The 18354-nt window shown below is 42.4% G+C and overlaps 3 protein-coding genes across 3 annotated transcripts; all 3 read right to left on the reverse strand.

Annotated features, from left to right (window-relative positions):
• Positions 1-2710: 2710 nt before the first annotated feature.
• On the reverse strand, positions 2711-6107 carry LOC111238066 (GTPase IMAP family member 4-like). Its single transcript, XM_022767466.1, has 3 exons — positions 6054-6107; positions 5472-5611; positions 2711-3938 (listed from the first exon to the last, which is right to left on the reverse strand). Exons 1-3 carry the CDS (start codon positions 6076-6078, stop codon positions 3087-3089), a joined length of 1017 nt encoding a protein of 338 aa, XP_022623187.1. The 5' UTR covers positions 6079-6107; the 3' UTR covers positions 2711-3086.
• An 840-nt stretch (positions 6108-6947) lies between these two features.
• On the reverse strand, positions 6948-13093 carry hmgxb4 (HMG-box containing 4). The gene is made up of 13 exons (XM_022767452.1): positions 13034-13093; positions 12268-12373; positions 11910-12046; positions 11695-11770; positions 11017-11601; positions 10611-10814; positions 9571-9749; positions 9335-9416; positions 9150-9214; positions 8907-9003; positions 8094-8257; positions 7800-7922; positions 6948-7654 (listed from the first exon to the last, which is right to left on the reverse strand). The coding sequence occupies exons 2-13, from the start codon at positions 12302-12304 to the stop codon at positions 7610-7612; spliced, it is 1794 nt and encodes a 597-aa protein (XP_022623173.1). The 5' UTR covers positions 12305-12373; positions 13034-13093; the 3' UTR covers positions 6948-7609.
• Positions 13094-13331: 238 nt separating this feature from the next.
• On the reverse strand, positions 13332-18021 carry ankrd54 (ankyrin repeat domain 54). The gene is made up of 8 exons (XM_022767467.1): positions 17283-18021; positions 16847-16894; positions 16652-16750; positions 16360-16431; positions 16069-16116; positions 14582-14706; positions 14370-14477; positions 13332-14207 (listed from the first exon to the last, which is right to left on the reverse strand). Exons 1-8 carry the CDS (start codon positions 17704-17706, stop codon positions 14133-14135), a joined length of 999 nt encoding a protein of 332 aa, XP_022623188.1. The 5' UTR covers positions 17707-18021; the 3' UTR covers positions 13332-14132.
• Between the last annotated feature and the right edge of the window lie 333 nt (positions 18022-18354).

Genomic DNA, 18354 nt, shown 5'->3' on the forward strand with positions numbered 1-18354 from the left:
GTGTGTGTGTGTGTGTGTGTGTGTATGTGTGTGTATGTGATGCACTCCCTACGGACACACTGTCCAAGTGCGCTGCCCTCCCCTCCACCACCACCACCACCACCACCACCACCACCCACCACCCCCCACTCAGATCCGACGAGGGACCACAAGGCCCTTAGAACAACATTTTTGCTCTGAGGGAGAGGAGCAGAAGTTACAGCCTGTGTGTTAATGATGGCTCACTGGTGATTCCCTCGCATGTTTGTTCAGATTTTGGCTTTGCTAACACATACAGGCACAAATCAACTCTGCATTTCTTTCTTTCTTTTTTTAAATTCTCTCAGTCCCAGTGAGGTCTGAACTTCCAGCGCTGATACCGGCCTCCACCGCCGACACTCTGGCCTTGATTTGTGCTACTTTTGATCTCTGATACTTTTGTGTTTTGTCTTCCTCGAGAAATAAATTTCCCTTCAGAAAATTCTCATTAATTTTCCTCCATGAGGCCAACTCTATCGTTTCTCTCTCTCTCTGCCTTATGCGTGATGTGTATCCACCAGGACTGAATAATATTTGGACAGGTGTTCTTTCATATACATTAACTTCAAGGGGTCTGGTATGCTGTTTCATTGCTGCCTCATAAAGAGAAAAAAGGGGCAGCATAACCTGGCTGGTGGATCCTTAAGCCGGTGCTGTATAATGTAGTCTATACTGTATGTGTAATCCCTAACAATAAAAAACTGTTTAGCACCAATTTTCCTTTACTTTTAAAACCTCCTTTTTTTTTCCTGTTTCAGACAACTGTGGAGGCCACATCTGGAAGACAGATGTAGTCCCAGAGCTTGTTCTCTTGCCTTTGACTCTCGCTCTCTCTCCCTCGCATTCGCTGCTTCTCACTCACTCTCTCCCCACTCTCTCTTTCTCGCGTCTTTCCCTCCCTCCCTTCGCTTTTTGGGAAACATGAGAGCTGGTTTAATTCTCTCTCTCTCTCTCTCTCTCTCTCTCTCTCTCTCTCTCTCTCCCACCCCGGCCGGACCACCCACATTCGGAAACGCCTAGCTGTTCCTGAGGCAGAGCCGCCGGCAGTTTAGAGACAGAGGGAGAGCGAACGAGTGCGGGAGAGAGAGAGAGAGAGAGATGTAAGGATGGGTTATGACTGACGGTTTTAGCAGAGTATCAATTACATCAATGTCAAAGCCATAACCTGCCATTGTGTGAGGGGGAGAGAGAGTCTTGGACGTCTGAGGCGGCTGCTTTATGCTCAGCTGAGTTTAAGCAGCAGGAATCCTGGGCTTTTGTTCCTCGCACCGCAGCTATCTTTAGCCTCTCACCTCACTCTCCAGCAAAATGATGTTTTTCATAATCATGCATCTCAGAAAATACAGAAAATACCTCATGCTTAAAGTTCACCTCTGTCATTTTCTGACCATCTATAAACTGGACAGAATACTCCATAACTTCATCATTTCTATAACAATGAATCATTTCAGATTCAAAGATCTCAATAAAAATAACAGTGAAATGTTCTTAAAGCAGCAGCTTTTATTTGCTTGATAAGCAGGAAATAAGTATCTCTCAGTTCACCTCAAGCATTTAAACATCTCCAATATTATAGTCAATGTCTCCCCCTTGTGGATGTTTCTGAGTATTGCCTCTTTGAGTGTTTTTAAACATCTGCTCTAACCCCTTCATAAAAAGTGTGTGACAGTTGTAACTAATCACTTTAACGGTTAATAAAATAATGTATCATTTCTTTATGGATCAATAATAAGCCACTTGTGAGAACACAGATCGGCCGCCAGGTAGTGATGAATCTATTCGGCTGTTGTGTTTCTTCCAACATTACGACACTTCAATTTTTAGTTAAAGCTGCATTAATAAATGATAATTGTGACGTGACTCAGCTTAACGTCTTTAAACACTTTGTTTTGTTTTGTTTTGTTTTTCACGGCAACTTTAATGTTGTAGTTCCCCCTCACAGCTCTCCTGAAGCCAACAGAGAAGTGCAGAAAAGCCTGGTACAAAAAAACAGTTTTGGTAAAAAAAAAAAAAAAAAAAGCTAATTTCCCTCTTTGTGGTAAAAGTACGGGGGTGAATTTTTATATAATTCACCAGTTTAAATTTAAAGTTACGTATAATTGAGGGTGTGGCGACTTTGAGTGACAGGTGGGTGAGCGCATGCTTACCACAAACCGGCATGCACCGACGTCTCAGCTCCACAGAGGCCCAAAGTCTTTGCCCTGTGTGGATTGGCCGGGAGTTAGGGGCGGAGTCAAACACTGCCAAGATGGCGACGGCGGGGCAGCCCACTCTGAGCTTCAAAAACGCTCTTCAGAACCTACAGGTGACGTCACGGAGGCTACGTCCATCTTTACGGCCTATGTGTGTGCACCTGAAGGCAGCTGTTTTCAGGGGAAAAACCTCTGAAAACCGACTGTGCACTGTCTGCCCAGCGCCAAACAGAAGACAAAGAAATATCAAAAAGTCAATATTGGGCTTTACATTCATTATGGTCACCAGAAACACGACTCTAAATAAATGCTAATGCTGCTGGATGTTTAAATTAGCAAGCGTTTGCTAACAAGTTCGCCATATAAACTTAAAAAGGTGACGTGTCAATGTTTTGTTTAAAGCCCCCAAGTGGCCGAAGAAAATACTTACGACAGGTTTAACAACATTTGCATTCCCAGACTTAATTATTACTGTAGCTGGAGAGAATTTAATCATTTACATTTATGACTTGTAGCTTGTATTAATAACTAGTGGCTGAGGAGGTTGAGGGATCAAGAAGCTAACTGATAACACAGAGCAAATTATACCAGAGGAAGATGAACACCAGCCAAAGGGATTTTTCAAACCTGGCAACCCAAACATTGTTCCTATCAGTGGGTTATTACTGGTCCATTAAGCACAATTTGTTTACCATTAACAAAGTAATCAGCTAATACAGAGTGGTAATTATTAGTGTAGAGGTCAGGCATAAATACTATCCTTATAAGTGCTAGCTGGTGAGCCCCTAGCTTAATAACACGCCGGTTTGCTGAACACAGTGAAGTGACTTTAAGGTGCAACTTAATGTGTAATATATTAAAATTTGAGATTATCTCTTATTTAGTTTTCTGCGTTTTCCTTCTCCCCACCTCGGTAGCCACTGATCCCACAGTGGCCCCCACCATACCCCCAAACGGCCCTCCCACGAACAGGCCGACCAGGGCTCCGAACAAGGCCTCCCTCCTCACCAGTGTAGTCAGCCACCTCACCCAGCTCGTCAGCTTCTCCCACAGAGAAGAGGGAGCGGGGGAGGAGGCTGAGACAGCGGCAGGGGGGAAAATACTATCTATATCCACGTCGAGGTCTCCCACGCTCCTCTCTGCCTCTTCCCGGACCGCTTCCATCTCCTCTTCCGTAACATTTTCCTCTGGTTGTGAGTCTGTGGGAGACACCTGGTCGTTCAGCTCCTCTGCTCTTCTCTCTCTCGCTATCTCTACCTGCCTCTCTCTCACTCTCTCCTCGGCCTCTCGGTACAAAGGGCAGCTCAAGTGTCGTGTCTCCGTCACTACCTGCTCAACCTTCTCCAGCAGCTCCTCCACAGCTTTCCTCTCCTCCGGTTCCCCACCGCGGGTTTCCAGGGTGTGGTAGCGCTCACCGCATTTTTCCACCAGCTCCTGGAGGTCTTTGCGCCAAGTGACGAGGTATTCTTCCAGCCGCTCGTCCTCCTCCAGCTCCTCCGTGTGGGTGAAGAGTATGATGGTGTTTCCGGTGACTGCAGAGGGGCCGAACAGCGTCGTCAGGGCAGCCAGCGCCTTGGCCTCTCCGTCAGCGGGCTGGTTCACAGGGACACACAGCAGGAAGGCATGTGGCCCCGGGCTGGATAAAGCGATGAAGGAGGAGATGTGTTTTCTCCTTTCCTCTGGGTCGCAGTCGGAGCCGAACCAGGCTGGACTGGTGACAACCACCACCTACACAGAGGCGGCAGAAGCATAACATCAAGGTTGAACAGTGTTTGATGTGACTGATGTGTTACTGTAAGCAAATAGAAGATAGGACAAGTAGGATTTGAATAGATTACACTGGAGGTGACAGTAATCCATGGAAAGCTGGACAGTAAATATTTGTGAATGCAGATATGTGGTGCCATGTATCATGTATGTACCCAAATATGCAGATGTATAAATATATATATATTATATGTACCCACAACAGGCCTGTTTAAAAAATTAATGCTTTTTAAGATCTCAATAAATTAAAATTAAGACCAAACCATGTCGAAATGATTTCTTTTACTCAGACTTTTGTTGTTGCTCTCCTGTAAACGATGTTTTAAAATAGAGGCAGAAAATTCAGATGTGAACACCTGCAGCAGCAGGACTACACCACTAATTTTGCATGTAGAAATAATTATTACTTCCTATTACTGCTAAACATTTTCTAAATCCTACTACAGAATTTCAGATTAATTTTTAGATAATCAGAGATATAAAAAAATAACATGTTCTTAATGTTTAGTAGTGCAGATCTTTTAGCCCTCATCACTTTGCACAATGATTGTTTATTTTATTTTTTAAATTTGTGTCTGTTAATAAAGTGACATTAAACACCATCATTATTATTGTGTTATTAGCTAGTTATTAGTTTTTTTCCCACCAATCTAAAACACAAATTTAATACCTACAATAAATTTACAGTTAACATAAGACATTATTTTCCTTTATTTTAATTTCAGACTTTTTGGAGTTTAATGACCTGTGTCAGGATTTGAGTATTGCATTCCTCTATTTAAGTTATAATTTTTTTAACATCTTCAATACAATCTATGGCTGTATTTCTCCTGTTGCAGCCACTCCATGTATTTATACCCATTAGCTGCCTCTCCTATATAGTGTCCAGCCATCCCTGCACTGGATTCAAATGGTCTGGACAAGGGTTACACTGAGCTGAATGAATGTCACATAATGAAATAATCCAAAACAGCTGGTTCCAGGTTTTATGAGCAGGACAATGTTTGCATTGGTACAATTATAGCTACAACAAATTCCAACGACACATTCAGTCCTTCATCATGGTCTCTTTATTGGCTGACGGAGAAGCATGTTTCTATTCTTAGAGTTTCCTCCAGTAACTACAAGTGTTCCCGAACCGACCACAACTGAGGTCTTAAGGATTATAACTTTAGTTTGGCCATAATGTTTGCAACTGGATTTGATTTTGCATCCAAAAAAAACTTTAAATTTAAGGTGCCTTTTTCTAACTGTGGTTGTCAATTGATGTCATTCCAGATAAAGATGCTGCTGCTGCTGCTTATAAACTTGTTCATCAGAGATGTGGTCACTGCCCAGGAGAGATTAAAATCCTGTAAAAGCCACAATGTGATATTGATAATAATGATCCAGACATGTTTTGTGTAAAGCCTCTGATATGCGTCTTTATTACCCTTGCCTTACTGGCCTTATATGTACTACTGTGAGTGTATTTTCTGTGTGTATTTCACTCACCTGTCTGCCTGCGACCTCTCCTCTGTGTTTACTACACTCATGGGCGTCTGTGCCCTGCTCGGAGTCTTGCAGGCCCAGGATGGTGTTGACTGCTGGTCTCTTTCCTGCCCCGGCCCGGCCCAGCACCACCAGCCTCAGCTCTGCTTATCCGGAGGAACAGGGCCAAGATACACAGCAGTGGGGGGGGGGGATGAAAGAAAATGTCATTTTCTCTTTGTTTATATGTCACACTGACTGCACATTGAGAGAGAAGCTACACAAGTTTTTCTCAAATGCATAAAGATAAAATTACTTGAACTCCTATAACCTCCTCGTGCGTGCATGTAAAAGTAAAAGCCTATCTGTTCATTCTGCGTGCTGTTTGATATGATATCATGTCATCAGTCCGTAGAAGCCAGAACCGCTTTTAAAAAAATAAAATTTCCTCAGAAGTGACAGCGCCCTTTGCAGCTGCCGACAAACCGCACGATTACCCGAAAACACGCAGCGGGAAGCCGCGCCTACTGACTTCTCTCCTTGTTGGTGTCTCTCAGACACGGTTCGTGAAACACAAGTCATCTACACATGAGTCGTGTGACTTACCTGACTGTGAAGCAGACGCGGACATTTCTTCCTCCTGTTCGCTGCCGGTGGTTAGTGTTGAATCAGGGATGAGAAACACTTCCTAGTTCCTGCAGCCTGAGTCAGACCCGCCTCTGGTCCTGGACTCACCACTTCTCCAGAGGTGAACACAGCTCCATCTGTTGTGGCGGCTGAGGCACGGTTTCTCAACCTGAGGCCCGAGGACCGAGCAGGGTCCGGTGTAAAAATGAGTACATAGGTTTTTTTAATCACTTAAACCCATTTTTTTTTAGATCACAATTTAGAGGCTTAAATTTACAACAGCCTAGATTTTCACCCCTCCTACTTATTATTACTTTTTTTTTGCATATTTCAACATATATTTTCAATTTTACTTTATCGTTTTGTCTGTTACCCAGCTGTACCTAATCTATTGGTTATTGTAATTAAAATGAAGAAGTGCATTTAATGAAGTATCTATATATCTAACTGATAACAGAAGATGGGTCCATGCTAGTAGCTCTGTTAGCATAGCAGTGCTTTTGGAGCTAGTTTACATCCGCATGCTAACTGGCTCATAATGGCAATGCTAACATGCTGATGTTAAGTAGCTACACTGTTCACCATCTCAGTTGGGTGTGTTGCAATGTCAGTGTTTGCTAACTGGCACCAAATGTGCATGAAATTTTGAAAACAAATTTCACAGCAACCAGAAAAACTAAAAATGTGAACGTCCTGGTGGCACAAGAGGAAAAGTCAAAGCATCGCCAGAGTTAGCGGGCTTCATCCTCTGGGCTCCAGAAACAAAATGTCATGGTTATCCATCCAGAAGCTTGTTGAAATATCTCAGTGTGGACCAATGTGAGTGGTCCATCATCTAATAAAAATAGCAGAAGCTGCATCATGGCTGAACAGATCATTATTTTAATGTTGCCATTTTGTTAAATCTGAAGCTCTGACAGTGAATTGCTCGAACAGCTCTTGATTAACACAAGGCTGCACCCCAAAGGCGTTTTCTATCACTACGGTACAGTCAAAGTGTAAATGCTGTATCCACAGTAAAATATCAAATCTATAAAACATGAAGGCATGACAGTACTTTTTACATGGTAAAAGAAAAAAAAAATAAGCAGGTGTTAAATACATTATCTTATGTTGATGATGAGCAAAAGAGAACTTAACTATTCCTGTACATTTCAGTAAAAAAATCCAATATACCAAGACGTGTACAGGACACCGACCAACCACACCCCCTTAACAGCGAAACTGATGCACACTTACATTCGTTGCAGGCACACACCCATTCATACAACACACTGTACAGTAACAGTAAAACTAAGCTGACATGCCAAGAAGGATTAGCCCGTTCAGTAAAATGTTTTGTTTAAAAAGTATGACAATTAGAAAATTAAGAGAATGAGGTTTTTAAAAAAATACACTTTAAAAACATGTTGACACTAGAAAGATCCAAGTTTTCAGATGCCAAGCAGTGGCTTAAATTAAAGTCCGAGGGTCACTCCTGTACAGGAACCAATCCAGTCAAATCTGCCGACTCCAGACTGATTATCATCCTTTACTCACAGGCCAGGCATGATGTAGGCGATGTTGTCCAATGTATTTGACTGATGTAAGAAGAGAGAGCTGTGTTAGAGTGCTGCAACAGAGGCGTACACGATCATTGCCAAGTCTGCATCTCCTGGATGTAGTGAAAGTGAAAGTGAAGAAGGAAGCTGACACCACCCCAAAGTAACGATGTCAATACTATACCAGGACGTTTCGAGGGCATCCATTTAACTGTGGTATCTGTGCTGTGAGACAGGTCAGCGGCCCCAGAGCGCACAAGATGGAGTCGAGAAGGACAGACAGACTCCCGGACACGGCAACCATCCCCTAACACAAAGAAGCATCACCCACATGATTCACTTACTCCACTGCATAGATCAAACATCTCAATGTCAGACTTATAACCAAAAATGTTGTTGTCTATTTTAGATATTAGATATAGATATAGATTAAAAGAATCACTGCAACGTGTGTGCACACATGCATGTGGAGACTTACCTCTGTTTCCTGTAGTCGATGCCCGATCAGAGACAGGGACTCTCCTAGTAGCTGCAGATGGGCTGCTGCATCGATGGGATCAACATCTGGGACTCGTGCAGGGGACAGAGACATAGTGGCGGGAGCTCTGTTCGGCGACACCATCCCTGTTCCTGTTGCAACAACTTTTATGACAAAAGACAAATTTTAGACAACAGTAATGAGAGTTGAGGATACTGAGATAATACAGTTTTCTTATTAATCTCTCAGGGCTCCAGAGAGATTCAAGTGCATGATCGTTATTCATTAGGCTGTTTAGGAGCCTCGCATGTACTGCGTTGTAGTTGAAAGTAGTTTCTTCTTCCTTCACTGGCTCAGTCGGTCTGACTACCTGCACTTTCATCAGAATGCAGGTGCAGACGGGGACACACAGAGACAGAGTATGATGCTGTACAAAGCTACGTTGTGTGCAGAGTGTAAGAAATTGCAAACAACTCTAAACTTGGTACCAACTTAAACTCCTGCAATTAAGCACAAAACCTGCCAGGACCGATGCATCGCCCGACAGACTGAGGTCTTCCCCACTTCTTTTCAGGGGGAGAACGAAATGATCATCAAATTCAACTTCAAAGGGGTTAAAATGGGCCGGGGCCATATCACACTAGTATTTCTTAAATCTCCCAGTAAATTGTGCCTCATTACAAATCTAGTGATATAAATTTTGTTTAACTTAATTAAAGAAGAGGAGGTCTCAAAGCCTCCTTCATGAAGATGCAACCAAATCATGTGCTACCAGTGAGAAAGTTAGTGTGGAGCCCTGTCTCTTTAAAATACCTTTGCTTTTGCTCTCACTGGAGCTCTTGTGTTTGATTGTTGTGGCCTCAGCTTTGTTCTGTTTGTGCTGCAGATACTGAGCTTTCTGCCTCCAAACCTGCACAGAAAGAACACACAGAAAACACGGCACGCTCAGTGCAACGCCACAGCTGCAAGCCTAAGAGTGATATTCCATTACACATTCAACTTTTCCCCAAACGCTTTCTCCAATATTAAATACAAATAAGGGAAAAAAAAACTTACTAGTTTGTCTTTCTCAGGCATCGCCTTCCACACCTCTGCCAACTTTTTGCTTAGCTCACCAAAGACTGAAGATTAGACAAACAAACATATTGTTAACACAGTTTCTTTTAGTAATACTTAAGAGGACAATCTGCCAACGACTGTATTTACAAGAGAGTTATTCTGTACGTCAGTATTTGACCCACCCAGTCCTGGCTGTTCTGCATTTATGTTGACCCTGTACTCCTTACAGAACACCTGATATGCTGTTGTGTTCTTCTTCTTGGGCTGAATGAGGACAAGGAAAAGAAACAATAAAGTAAGAAAGAAAAACAGCTGTACTGGGTTGTTGATGAGATTTTTATTGCTAATGACTCAACAAATACAATCATTTTCTCTACTTTCGAAAACAGACTGTCAACCCTAAAAGAAATATATTTACCTTATCTTTATCTTTCTCGTGCTTCTCCCGATCTTTCTCCTCTTTCTTCTTCTTCTTCTCTGTCACTCCATCACTGCCTTGATGGTGGTGTGGAGGGATGGGTGTGCCCATGGCGTACATCGGACCAACAGCGCTATGAGTGACAGTGGGATGGGAGTGGCTGTGGCCCCTCGACGAGTCTGAAGAAAGTCATACGAAGGTTATGACAGGGGTCAAGGGTTAAAGGTTAGAGAAGCTGAAAATGTATAAACTCTGAACAAAACTGAAAATGTTATATCTTTATACTGCTCGTTTCTGTTTCACAGTTTACACAATACTTAATTCAGCTTGGTTCAGAAAAAGCATTACACCACAGTTACACTTGCAATCTTCAAAGCTTTCTACAAATGTGCCAGTGTCAAATTTTCAGGCTAAATTTATTCTAGCCAAAAAATATCACTGTAAACAATATTATCACAATATTATACCAATGATACTATCATTAGAGCTGAAGTAGTGAAGTGCAGTTAGTATAATAGTATAATAATAATAATAATAATAATAATAATAATACAGTATAATAAAGTAAAATGACTTCCCTTCCTGATCCACAGATTTTATCAAACCTAACAAACTGTGTTGAAGGCCTCACACATCCATTCAAGTTTTTATACATGTTATGATTTCTTTAAGGTGTTCATGTTAAAAGAAATCATTTCAAAAAGGCAAAATGTTTTTAATGTTTGGCACAATTATACTGGGCCCCTAGAAGCCTCTTGCACTGCCATCTGCACAACTACTGACAACTACTGACTACTGTCAGTTGAAAGTGACCCACAAAGAACCTAAAGTGCACAAATACTGAGCAGAGGGTTTCCTCGTGTCAGTCATATCAATGGTTGCTCTGTCTATCACTTCACATTGCGTCTAAGCACCATGGCCATGGGAGCTACAGCTAGACAGACAAGGGGCTTGATGTGCTGGTCCTTCTGTGTACGACCAGTGGAGAGGCGCTCTTGTGGCTAATTGGACATGACGGTAATAGAAATGAATAAACTCACCTCCAAATCCTTTGCTGTGCTTCTTGTCCTTCCCACTTTTATCCTTATCTCTGTCTTTCTCCTTGTCCTTTTTCTTCTTGCTTTTCTTGCTCTTCTTTTTCTTTTTTGACAGGTGTGTGTACGAATCGTCTATAACTAGCTCTCCCGCCTCCAGCTCACCCCCAGATGAAGAACTATCATCTCCCATTCCACCTCCATAATGACCTGTTTTAACAGACAGCAAAGCAACACAGAGCACATGTATTAACAAACAAGACAAAGCATCGAGTTCCAAGTATTAATTCCTACAAGTGGAGACACATCTAGATCATAGACTATATGTAACCAGGTATATTTGGATGACAACTGTTACTGACTAAAAAATAACATAACTTGCATCTCCTGGAGCATCATTTAGGTTTCTCACCTTCCACCTCCACCTCTTTGCCCACTACAGGCAGTGGATCTCGATTCTGCTGTAGCTTCTTCTTGGGTGACTTGGAGAGCTGCATCCTGTCTCTATCCTTCTCTTTCTTCGCACCTCCTTTGGATGAGTGTGGCGTGAACGGGAAGGTCTCTCCTTCCTCTTTCTCTGGCGACATGATGAGCTTCATCTTCAGCCCGTCGGCCTCGCGTAACGTCAAAGGCTCCTCTTTGGGAGCTCCGCCGTGGAACAGAGATGACTTTGAGGAGGAAGAGTGCTTCTTGGAGGAAGATGACGAGGAAGAGACAGGACGGGAGTGAGAGAAGGAGTGGCTCCCTTTGCTTCCACTGCCACTGCTGCCCTCACGTTTACGGTCCTTGGAGGAGTGTGAGGAGAAGGAGGGGTAGGAGGGTTTTTTGTGTAAGTGGGGGCTGGGGTCCGAACCTGTGGCCAGGGGAGAGGTGATGGCCTGCAGGAGGCCCATCGCTGTATCTGTCGGGTGGGAAGATGACGGGGAAGACAGAGGTGGGGAGCGGTCTGCAGACTTGTGCTTTTTCTTGTGGGGGGGTGGGCCTGAACCATCATGGTCTGGCACACGGAAGAGAAAGAACAAATTAAAAAATGCAGTTAAGAGTCAATTTTTGTGAATTAAAAGATTATTACCATATATCAACATCTCACCTCTGTAATAGTAGTCATCGCTATTTTTTTTCTTCTTTTTGTGTGAGTCCCCTCCCAGCATGAACAGTTCTGAATCCTGATGGGAAATGACACAGTTACTTACCAATTCAAATACATTTTTCAAAATATTAAAATGTCCAATAGCACTGTAATATCTAAAAAGATTTCTGTGATATTAAACTATTAAATCAAGTTATTGCAGAGAGATAACTTACCTTGGGTCGTTTCTTAGAAGACTTTCGGACCTGAGCAGCAATCTCCTCCTCTTCTCTTAGCAGATCCTTGTACGACCTCCTCTTCTCTCTCTGGCTGCGACCAGCTACAAGGCCCCTGTCTCCATCCATCCCCACATCTAAAATATAAGACATCCATATTATAATCCTTACCTCTAGGGTAAAAACTTGATTCTCTGCGACACATGTGCAATGTTTAACAGCCTATATGATGAGTCTCGTTACACTTCTTGACATGTTCTCCCTTCATAACGCAAACTAGCATACAAACAGAAGTGCATATGTTTCATAAGCCTGTGCAATAGGAACACCGCAAAACAACATTACAAGAAGACATTACCCATTCCTCCTTTGCTCTTGATCTCCTCAAAAGCCATGGTTCCTCCTTTTTCAACACGTTTACTTGTCACAGGATGTCACTGACAACAAAAAGGCAGGATAATGACCTGTTAAGTGAACACAGAGAAAAAAACAATCAAAAGAAAGTTAAGGTATTGAATATTGGTGCAGTAGTAATAATAGCATCGATTCTGCCCCAAAATAAAGAATAACAGCAGTTTAGGGTAACAAAGTGGAAAACTTCACAACATCTTTTAACGTTACCTAGACATCAACAAAGGTAACTACACCTACATTGCTATTTGGTTGCTGCAGCTATTCCTGGTTAGTACTACTACACTGAGCCGTCCAAACAACACTGGAGAACTTGAGGAAAATGCCATTTGCGTAATATCACGTTAATGATGAGGTCTGTCGCCTACAAAAGAGTACAAAAATGATAGCTAAACAAATTCCCGCCTACTTTTGTAAAGATACACAAACACACCCCCTCTCCATTCACTTTGACTCCTTAGCTCCCCATTCCCAACATTTCCAGCACTCGAATCCGTCCCGCCGAGCGAGTCCTCAGCTGGCCGGCGAGAGCGGCTAAAGAAAGCCCGAGGCTTTCACCCACAGTTAGGCCGCGGTCGCCTCAAGTGGACAAAAACACAGTGGCAGACATGCGTTCAACTCTGCTTATGTCTTCTTCTTCCCTGAGATGATAGCATGTGTAGTTTACAAACACCGGGAGGTGAGGAAATAATGTGTTTATTCAATTTTACTACCTCTATGAGATCTCCAATTTACGCGGGTCCGGTCGCCATCTTTTATCGGCGAAACAATACGTGTCCGTGTAGGGGAGGGGCTTGGGTAATGCAACCAATCAGCGTGAGGTAAAGTAGCCATATTAGCAACACATTCGCTAAAGCTGTAATTCAATGTATCCTACTATTCACAATGGCAATTACAAAGAGCGCTCTCATTTAAAATGTTGATATTGAAATAAGTATAGTATAATACAACTGAAATCCAGATGCATATACCAGTCTTTATCACATTGTATGAAAGACAATATTTCATGAATATAGCCAAAGATATTGATTTATTGATTCGCACAACCATTTACAACAACAGCCAAATCAGTTTTTACAATACAGTTGACATACAAACGTAACATGCAGTACAAGAGAAAAGGCATTGTGATCCAAAGGTGTTGCTGATAAGAAATCAAAAATTACAACAGTGAAGACTGTGAAACCATTTCATGAGAAATACATTTCATAATGATCATAGAGCTTGGCTAACAATGGCAGGCAACAAGAGAACATGTCAGCGCACAAACACAGCGATGACTCACTCATACACACATCACTCACTTACACACTTACACACACAGTAGAGAGCCGAGGTCCCACTGCACTGGGTTAGCTTCTTTTCCCCTAGCTTCCTGTTATCAATGTATTTTACCATTTGGGGTTTCTTTTATCTTTCTTTCGAAAGGCTGACATGCAATACTCTTTTTCTGTCCTTCAGATGAATGCTTATCTACTACACAACAGCAATGGCCACACAAAAACCTTAGCATCTTTTCAATTTAACCAAGACAACAATAATTTTGTTAGCATTGTTAGCATATTAGTGCACACACATCGAAATCTTACCAGAGCTGTACTCGAATGCTAACAAAATAATCAGTCTTATCTTGGTTAAAATGAGGAGTTGAAATGTTACTGTCCAGCACAGTAGTACTGTAGCAGAACATTTGTTTTGACATATGGACAGAAAACCACAGCATCATGGTTCCAGTTTGCTTGTCTGGATGCTAGTGGAGCAGAGGCTTGCTTGGAAAGGAGCAGGACTTCAGCTCTCTATACACTTTATCTTCTACCTATCCCCCAAATTCTGTTTCTGTAGACTGAGTGATGTAAAACTGGCCAATAAATCAGTCACCTCATCCACCTAGGGAAAAAAAACAACAACAAAGCAAACATGGATATGTTGGTGAAAAACAAACAGATAATAAATCATCATACCTGCAAATTGAAGAACATACACATCTCAGTTTAATTACACCATAAATCTTGGTGTTTATGCATGTGAATCTGAGTGTGTCGGCCTCACCTGCTCTTTGGTGCGTGTGTGCTGCAGCTGTGTGGAAATGTGTTCCAGCCGCTCTTTAGCTTCACTCTGTCCCATTAAGTTCAGGTATTCCCTCAGCATTTGAATAATCTGTAAAGGGAAGTAAGATAGAAGCCATCATGATCTACACCATCTGTACCAAAACATCAAGCTCTGATCTCATTACACCGGTTAAGTTTAATGCGTTCTCTCACCTGTGTGACTTCCCCTCTCAGGGTTTCTAAGCTGCGTGAATCTCCCTCCTGCAGAATGTTGAGCTTCGAGCGCGCTAGATGCAGCGGCGTCCTGCCTGCTCGGTCGAGGGCGTCCACACGGGCTCCTTCACAGAAATAACAGGAACACAAATGCTTACACATTACAGATGCTTATTAAACTGTTGTGATAGACACTCAATTCTAATTGACAAATACTTTTTAATCTTTAAAAGTTTATTAGCTCTGATTAAAAAGATTGGTGTTGTCATTAATCTGACATCACTAATTTGTTGAGACCTATTTGCAGCAACATGGTTATATTTTGTATATTTATACATACATTTTGAAAGTATAGCAGGGTTATGTGCTTACTGTCCTACAACTGAACTATAGTGCTACACATAACTTATAAAATATTGTTTCTGATTGGCTGGCAAGTGTCAATTGAATCATATACTGGGACATCAAAAATATATTACTGGTGAACAGTATAGTCATCCTTCTCAATCAGTGCTCATGGTAGCTTATATTAATCTACAAGACACTAATTGTGTTACATCTTTATAACTTACAGTTAAAAAGGTACCATTTAGAGTTTTTGACCATGAGCAGATATAAGGAGTCATGTTTTAATGAGCGAGTCCCGGTTTTGTTTGTATTGAGCACACAATTGACCCAATACACATTATAACGCTGATGCACAAAAAGAAGTACAATAACATGCCAGCAAAGGCAAGGAAGAACAAGACTGCAAGCTCGTAACATGGATGGAAAAATCCAAAACAAAAAAAACAAAAAAAACAAAAACACAATGGCTTGGCAAAGGTTTGATGATAGGGGAAATGCACTCCACCCATTTGTTAGACGTCAAGGATATGGGTATGCAATCAATTTTTGGTGGAAAACACTCAATGCAAATATAAACTCCACAGAGTTCCTTAAATTAAAAATATTCACATGAGCAAAAAGAGGTTTAATGGAGAAAGAGTTTGATATTTAGCGACTGGCCGTGGTTTACTGAAAGCACTTTGTCTGCTGGGCACAGTGGCTGTCTCCACCTCCACCTAGTCCATGATTTTCCCATATTACAACAGTTTAAAGTGCATTATTGTACTTACAATATGACCCCTATTGCTTACTTATGTCAGTCACAGTCACATGTACTGAGGCTCAAATTTAATTAGTTCAAAATGTATACACATGCAAAAAAACTTCTGTCCAGACTGAGTAAATTGTAAAAACATGTTGAATCTTTGGGAACAGCAAGCCTTTACAACCCCTCTAAGTCCATGAACCACCCACCTTTATGCATTACGCCTTACACACGCTCCTTCATGGCAACAGATAATTGAAAATTGTCCCTTATATAGTGTTAAAAGTTGATTTTATTCCATTTATTTTCAGCTAATTTACAAAGAGCTCTGCTTCAATGGGAAACTGAGTAATATGTATACATAAAGAATTCAACACTTCAGCAGTGGTCTTACCTCCTCTCAGCAATGTGGTGATTACAGGCACATGGTTAGTACAGGCCGCTGTGGAAACACAGGGTGAAATGTGCACAATATACATTAACGGAACTTTTTCAAACCACTTGTTACATGCAGAATCATCACTTATATTTTTTGCTTTATGTCTTTCTACAGCGTATCTGTATACTTTCACAGGTGTGAGCCTGAAAGAGCTGCACAGTTTGTGTGTCAGAGTGAAACCACAGTCATATGCATTATTGACCGCCGTGCTGTGGGTTTTACGGGTCATGGTGATTGTTCTCTTACCCAGATGGAGGGGGGTATTTCCCAGACTGTCTCGCTGGTTGGGGTCAGCGCCGTGGCTCAGCAACAATTGCACTATAGACATATGAAAATAAGATTTGACTAATAAATTGACAAATTAATTCGATTAAGAAATTGATAAATTCATCTGTGGGATAAGCTACAAAGCAGCACAGTTGTTCAGTGTATTGTTCGACGACACAATTTAGAATTGGGGGTTTCCAGCTGTGCTGCAGCATTATATGTGATTTCCTATGATACTGTTACGGCAACCTAATAACTGTCCCCGACCTACCAATGCTCTCATTGCCGTTGCAGGAAGAGAAATGAAGAGCTGTCCTTCCCTTGTCATCTGCTGCACAGGGGTCTATGTCCTCTTGCAGGAGCTTTCGAACTGAGGGAACACAACTTTATTAGCAAAAAACGCATCCTTCTCCCACACCGCTTTAAAAAAGAAGGTATTTCATGGTACCAACCTCACTTCTCCTACCTGTGTCGATATCATTGCTGTTCGCTGCCTCCCTCAGTCTCTTCACAGCTGTGGAGATAAGACATTCAAATTGAGAAGTATGTAAATGTGGATTTATGATTGGGTGAATGAGGTGATTCTGTGTGGCATCGGGGAAACAAACAAGAGGACAGCACTGGCTTTACACTTTTCAAAGGGGGCTGTGTAATTGTCATATAATGCAACTGCATACTGCTGATGAGGGTTACTTTATGTTTGAATAGGAAATTTGTATGATGCTGATATGAAGAGATGAGACTAGATATCTAGTGAGATTTTATCATGAGACTTTGCTTAAATGCTGATACAACTTAGTCTTACAAATGTAGTCAACACATTGCTCTCTCTACACACTCACACTACACATGCACTCAGCTTGTTTATTATCAAATTAACAGACAACCTGACTGCCCCTTACCGTAAATATCTTTACCGATAGGACCCTGGTTCCGCACGGCTCTGTGGTGCCGCCTGGCCCGGCTCCCCGTCATCTTCCCCAGCTTGCTCGCCACGCTACCGGCGCCGCCGAGCTCTGCTCGCCCGGGCTCCCACAACAAGTGCAGGTACCTGAGTTCTTTGTCGTCTCTCTGTCCGACTCGACCCAACACCACTTTGCCCTCACCAGTGCCACTTATCCCAAACCCGACAGCAGCGGTACCCCCGTCCTCTATCCCCTCCACGTTACCCCGCCGCTGCTCTCTGTCCGCCGCCGCCGCCGCCGCCTCCGCTGCCGCCGCCTCCCGGGTTTCATCTTCGGGTCCGGGCTCCACCATGTACTCCCCCTCGGAGCTGGATCGGTCATTATCCGACGCTGCTGCATCGATAGGGCTCCACCCGTCCATACTTTATCGTGACATATGGAGGCTGTGTTTCTGCAACACTCGTCACATACGGTCCTTACTCCTGTCGAGGCAAAAAGGAAATATAGCCGTCATAAATATCAGGAGTCAACTTTGGTTACGGCATCTACTGCGTCAGCAACGGCGGGGGCCATTGCACGGCGCGTCAACACAGACACTCCCCCATTAAAACCTATAAGTATTTAAACAGTGGAAGATGCTTTTTCTTCACGGCACCAAAATGTCCCCTATTTCACGTTTTCCATCTCATCGGATAAAGGTAGTAAAAAACACGCGCATTGCACAGCCGACCGTTCCCCAGCGCACTGACGACCAATCAGATTCTCTGTTGTTCATTTGTTCCGGTCCAATAGGATCAACGCAGCCAAGCAGCCAATCAAACCGTCCCCGCGCTGGACCCCCATTGAAAGGCTTTGCGCATGCGCACTGTGTAAATGAGTAATAATGCACAAAATATTTTTTATTAGAATTTAAAAAAAAAAAGACAAACTTTGTATTTATTTTTTAAATGTTTATTCAGGTACCATGTAAAATGTATAATGCATAATCATTCTGTAACACCCACCCTCCACCTATATAGCTTCATATAATCTAAATTTCCATGATATGAAAATGGCACATTATAATGTA

The sequence above is a fragment of the Seriola dumerili genome, unplaced genomic scaffold (assembly GCF_002260705.1).
Source record: "Seriola dumerili isolate Sdu_G_001 unplaced genomic scaffold, Sdu_1.0 BDQW01001191.1, whole genome shotgun sequence".
Classification (NCBI taxonomy): domain Eukaryota; kingdom Metazoa; phylum Chordata; class Actinopteri; order Carangiformes; family Carangidae; genus Seriola; species Seriola dumerili.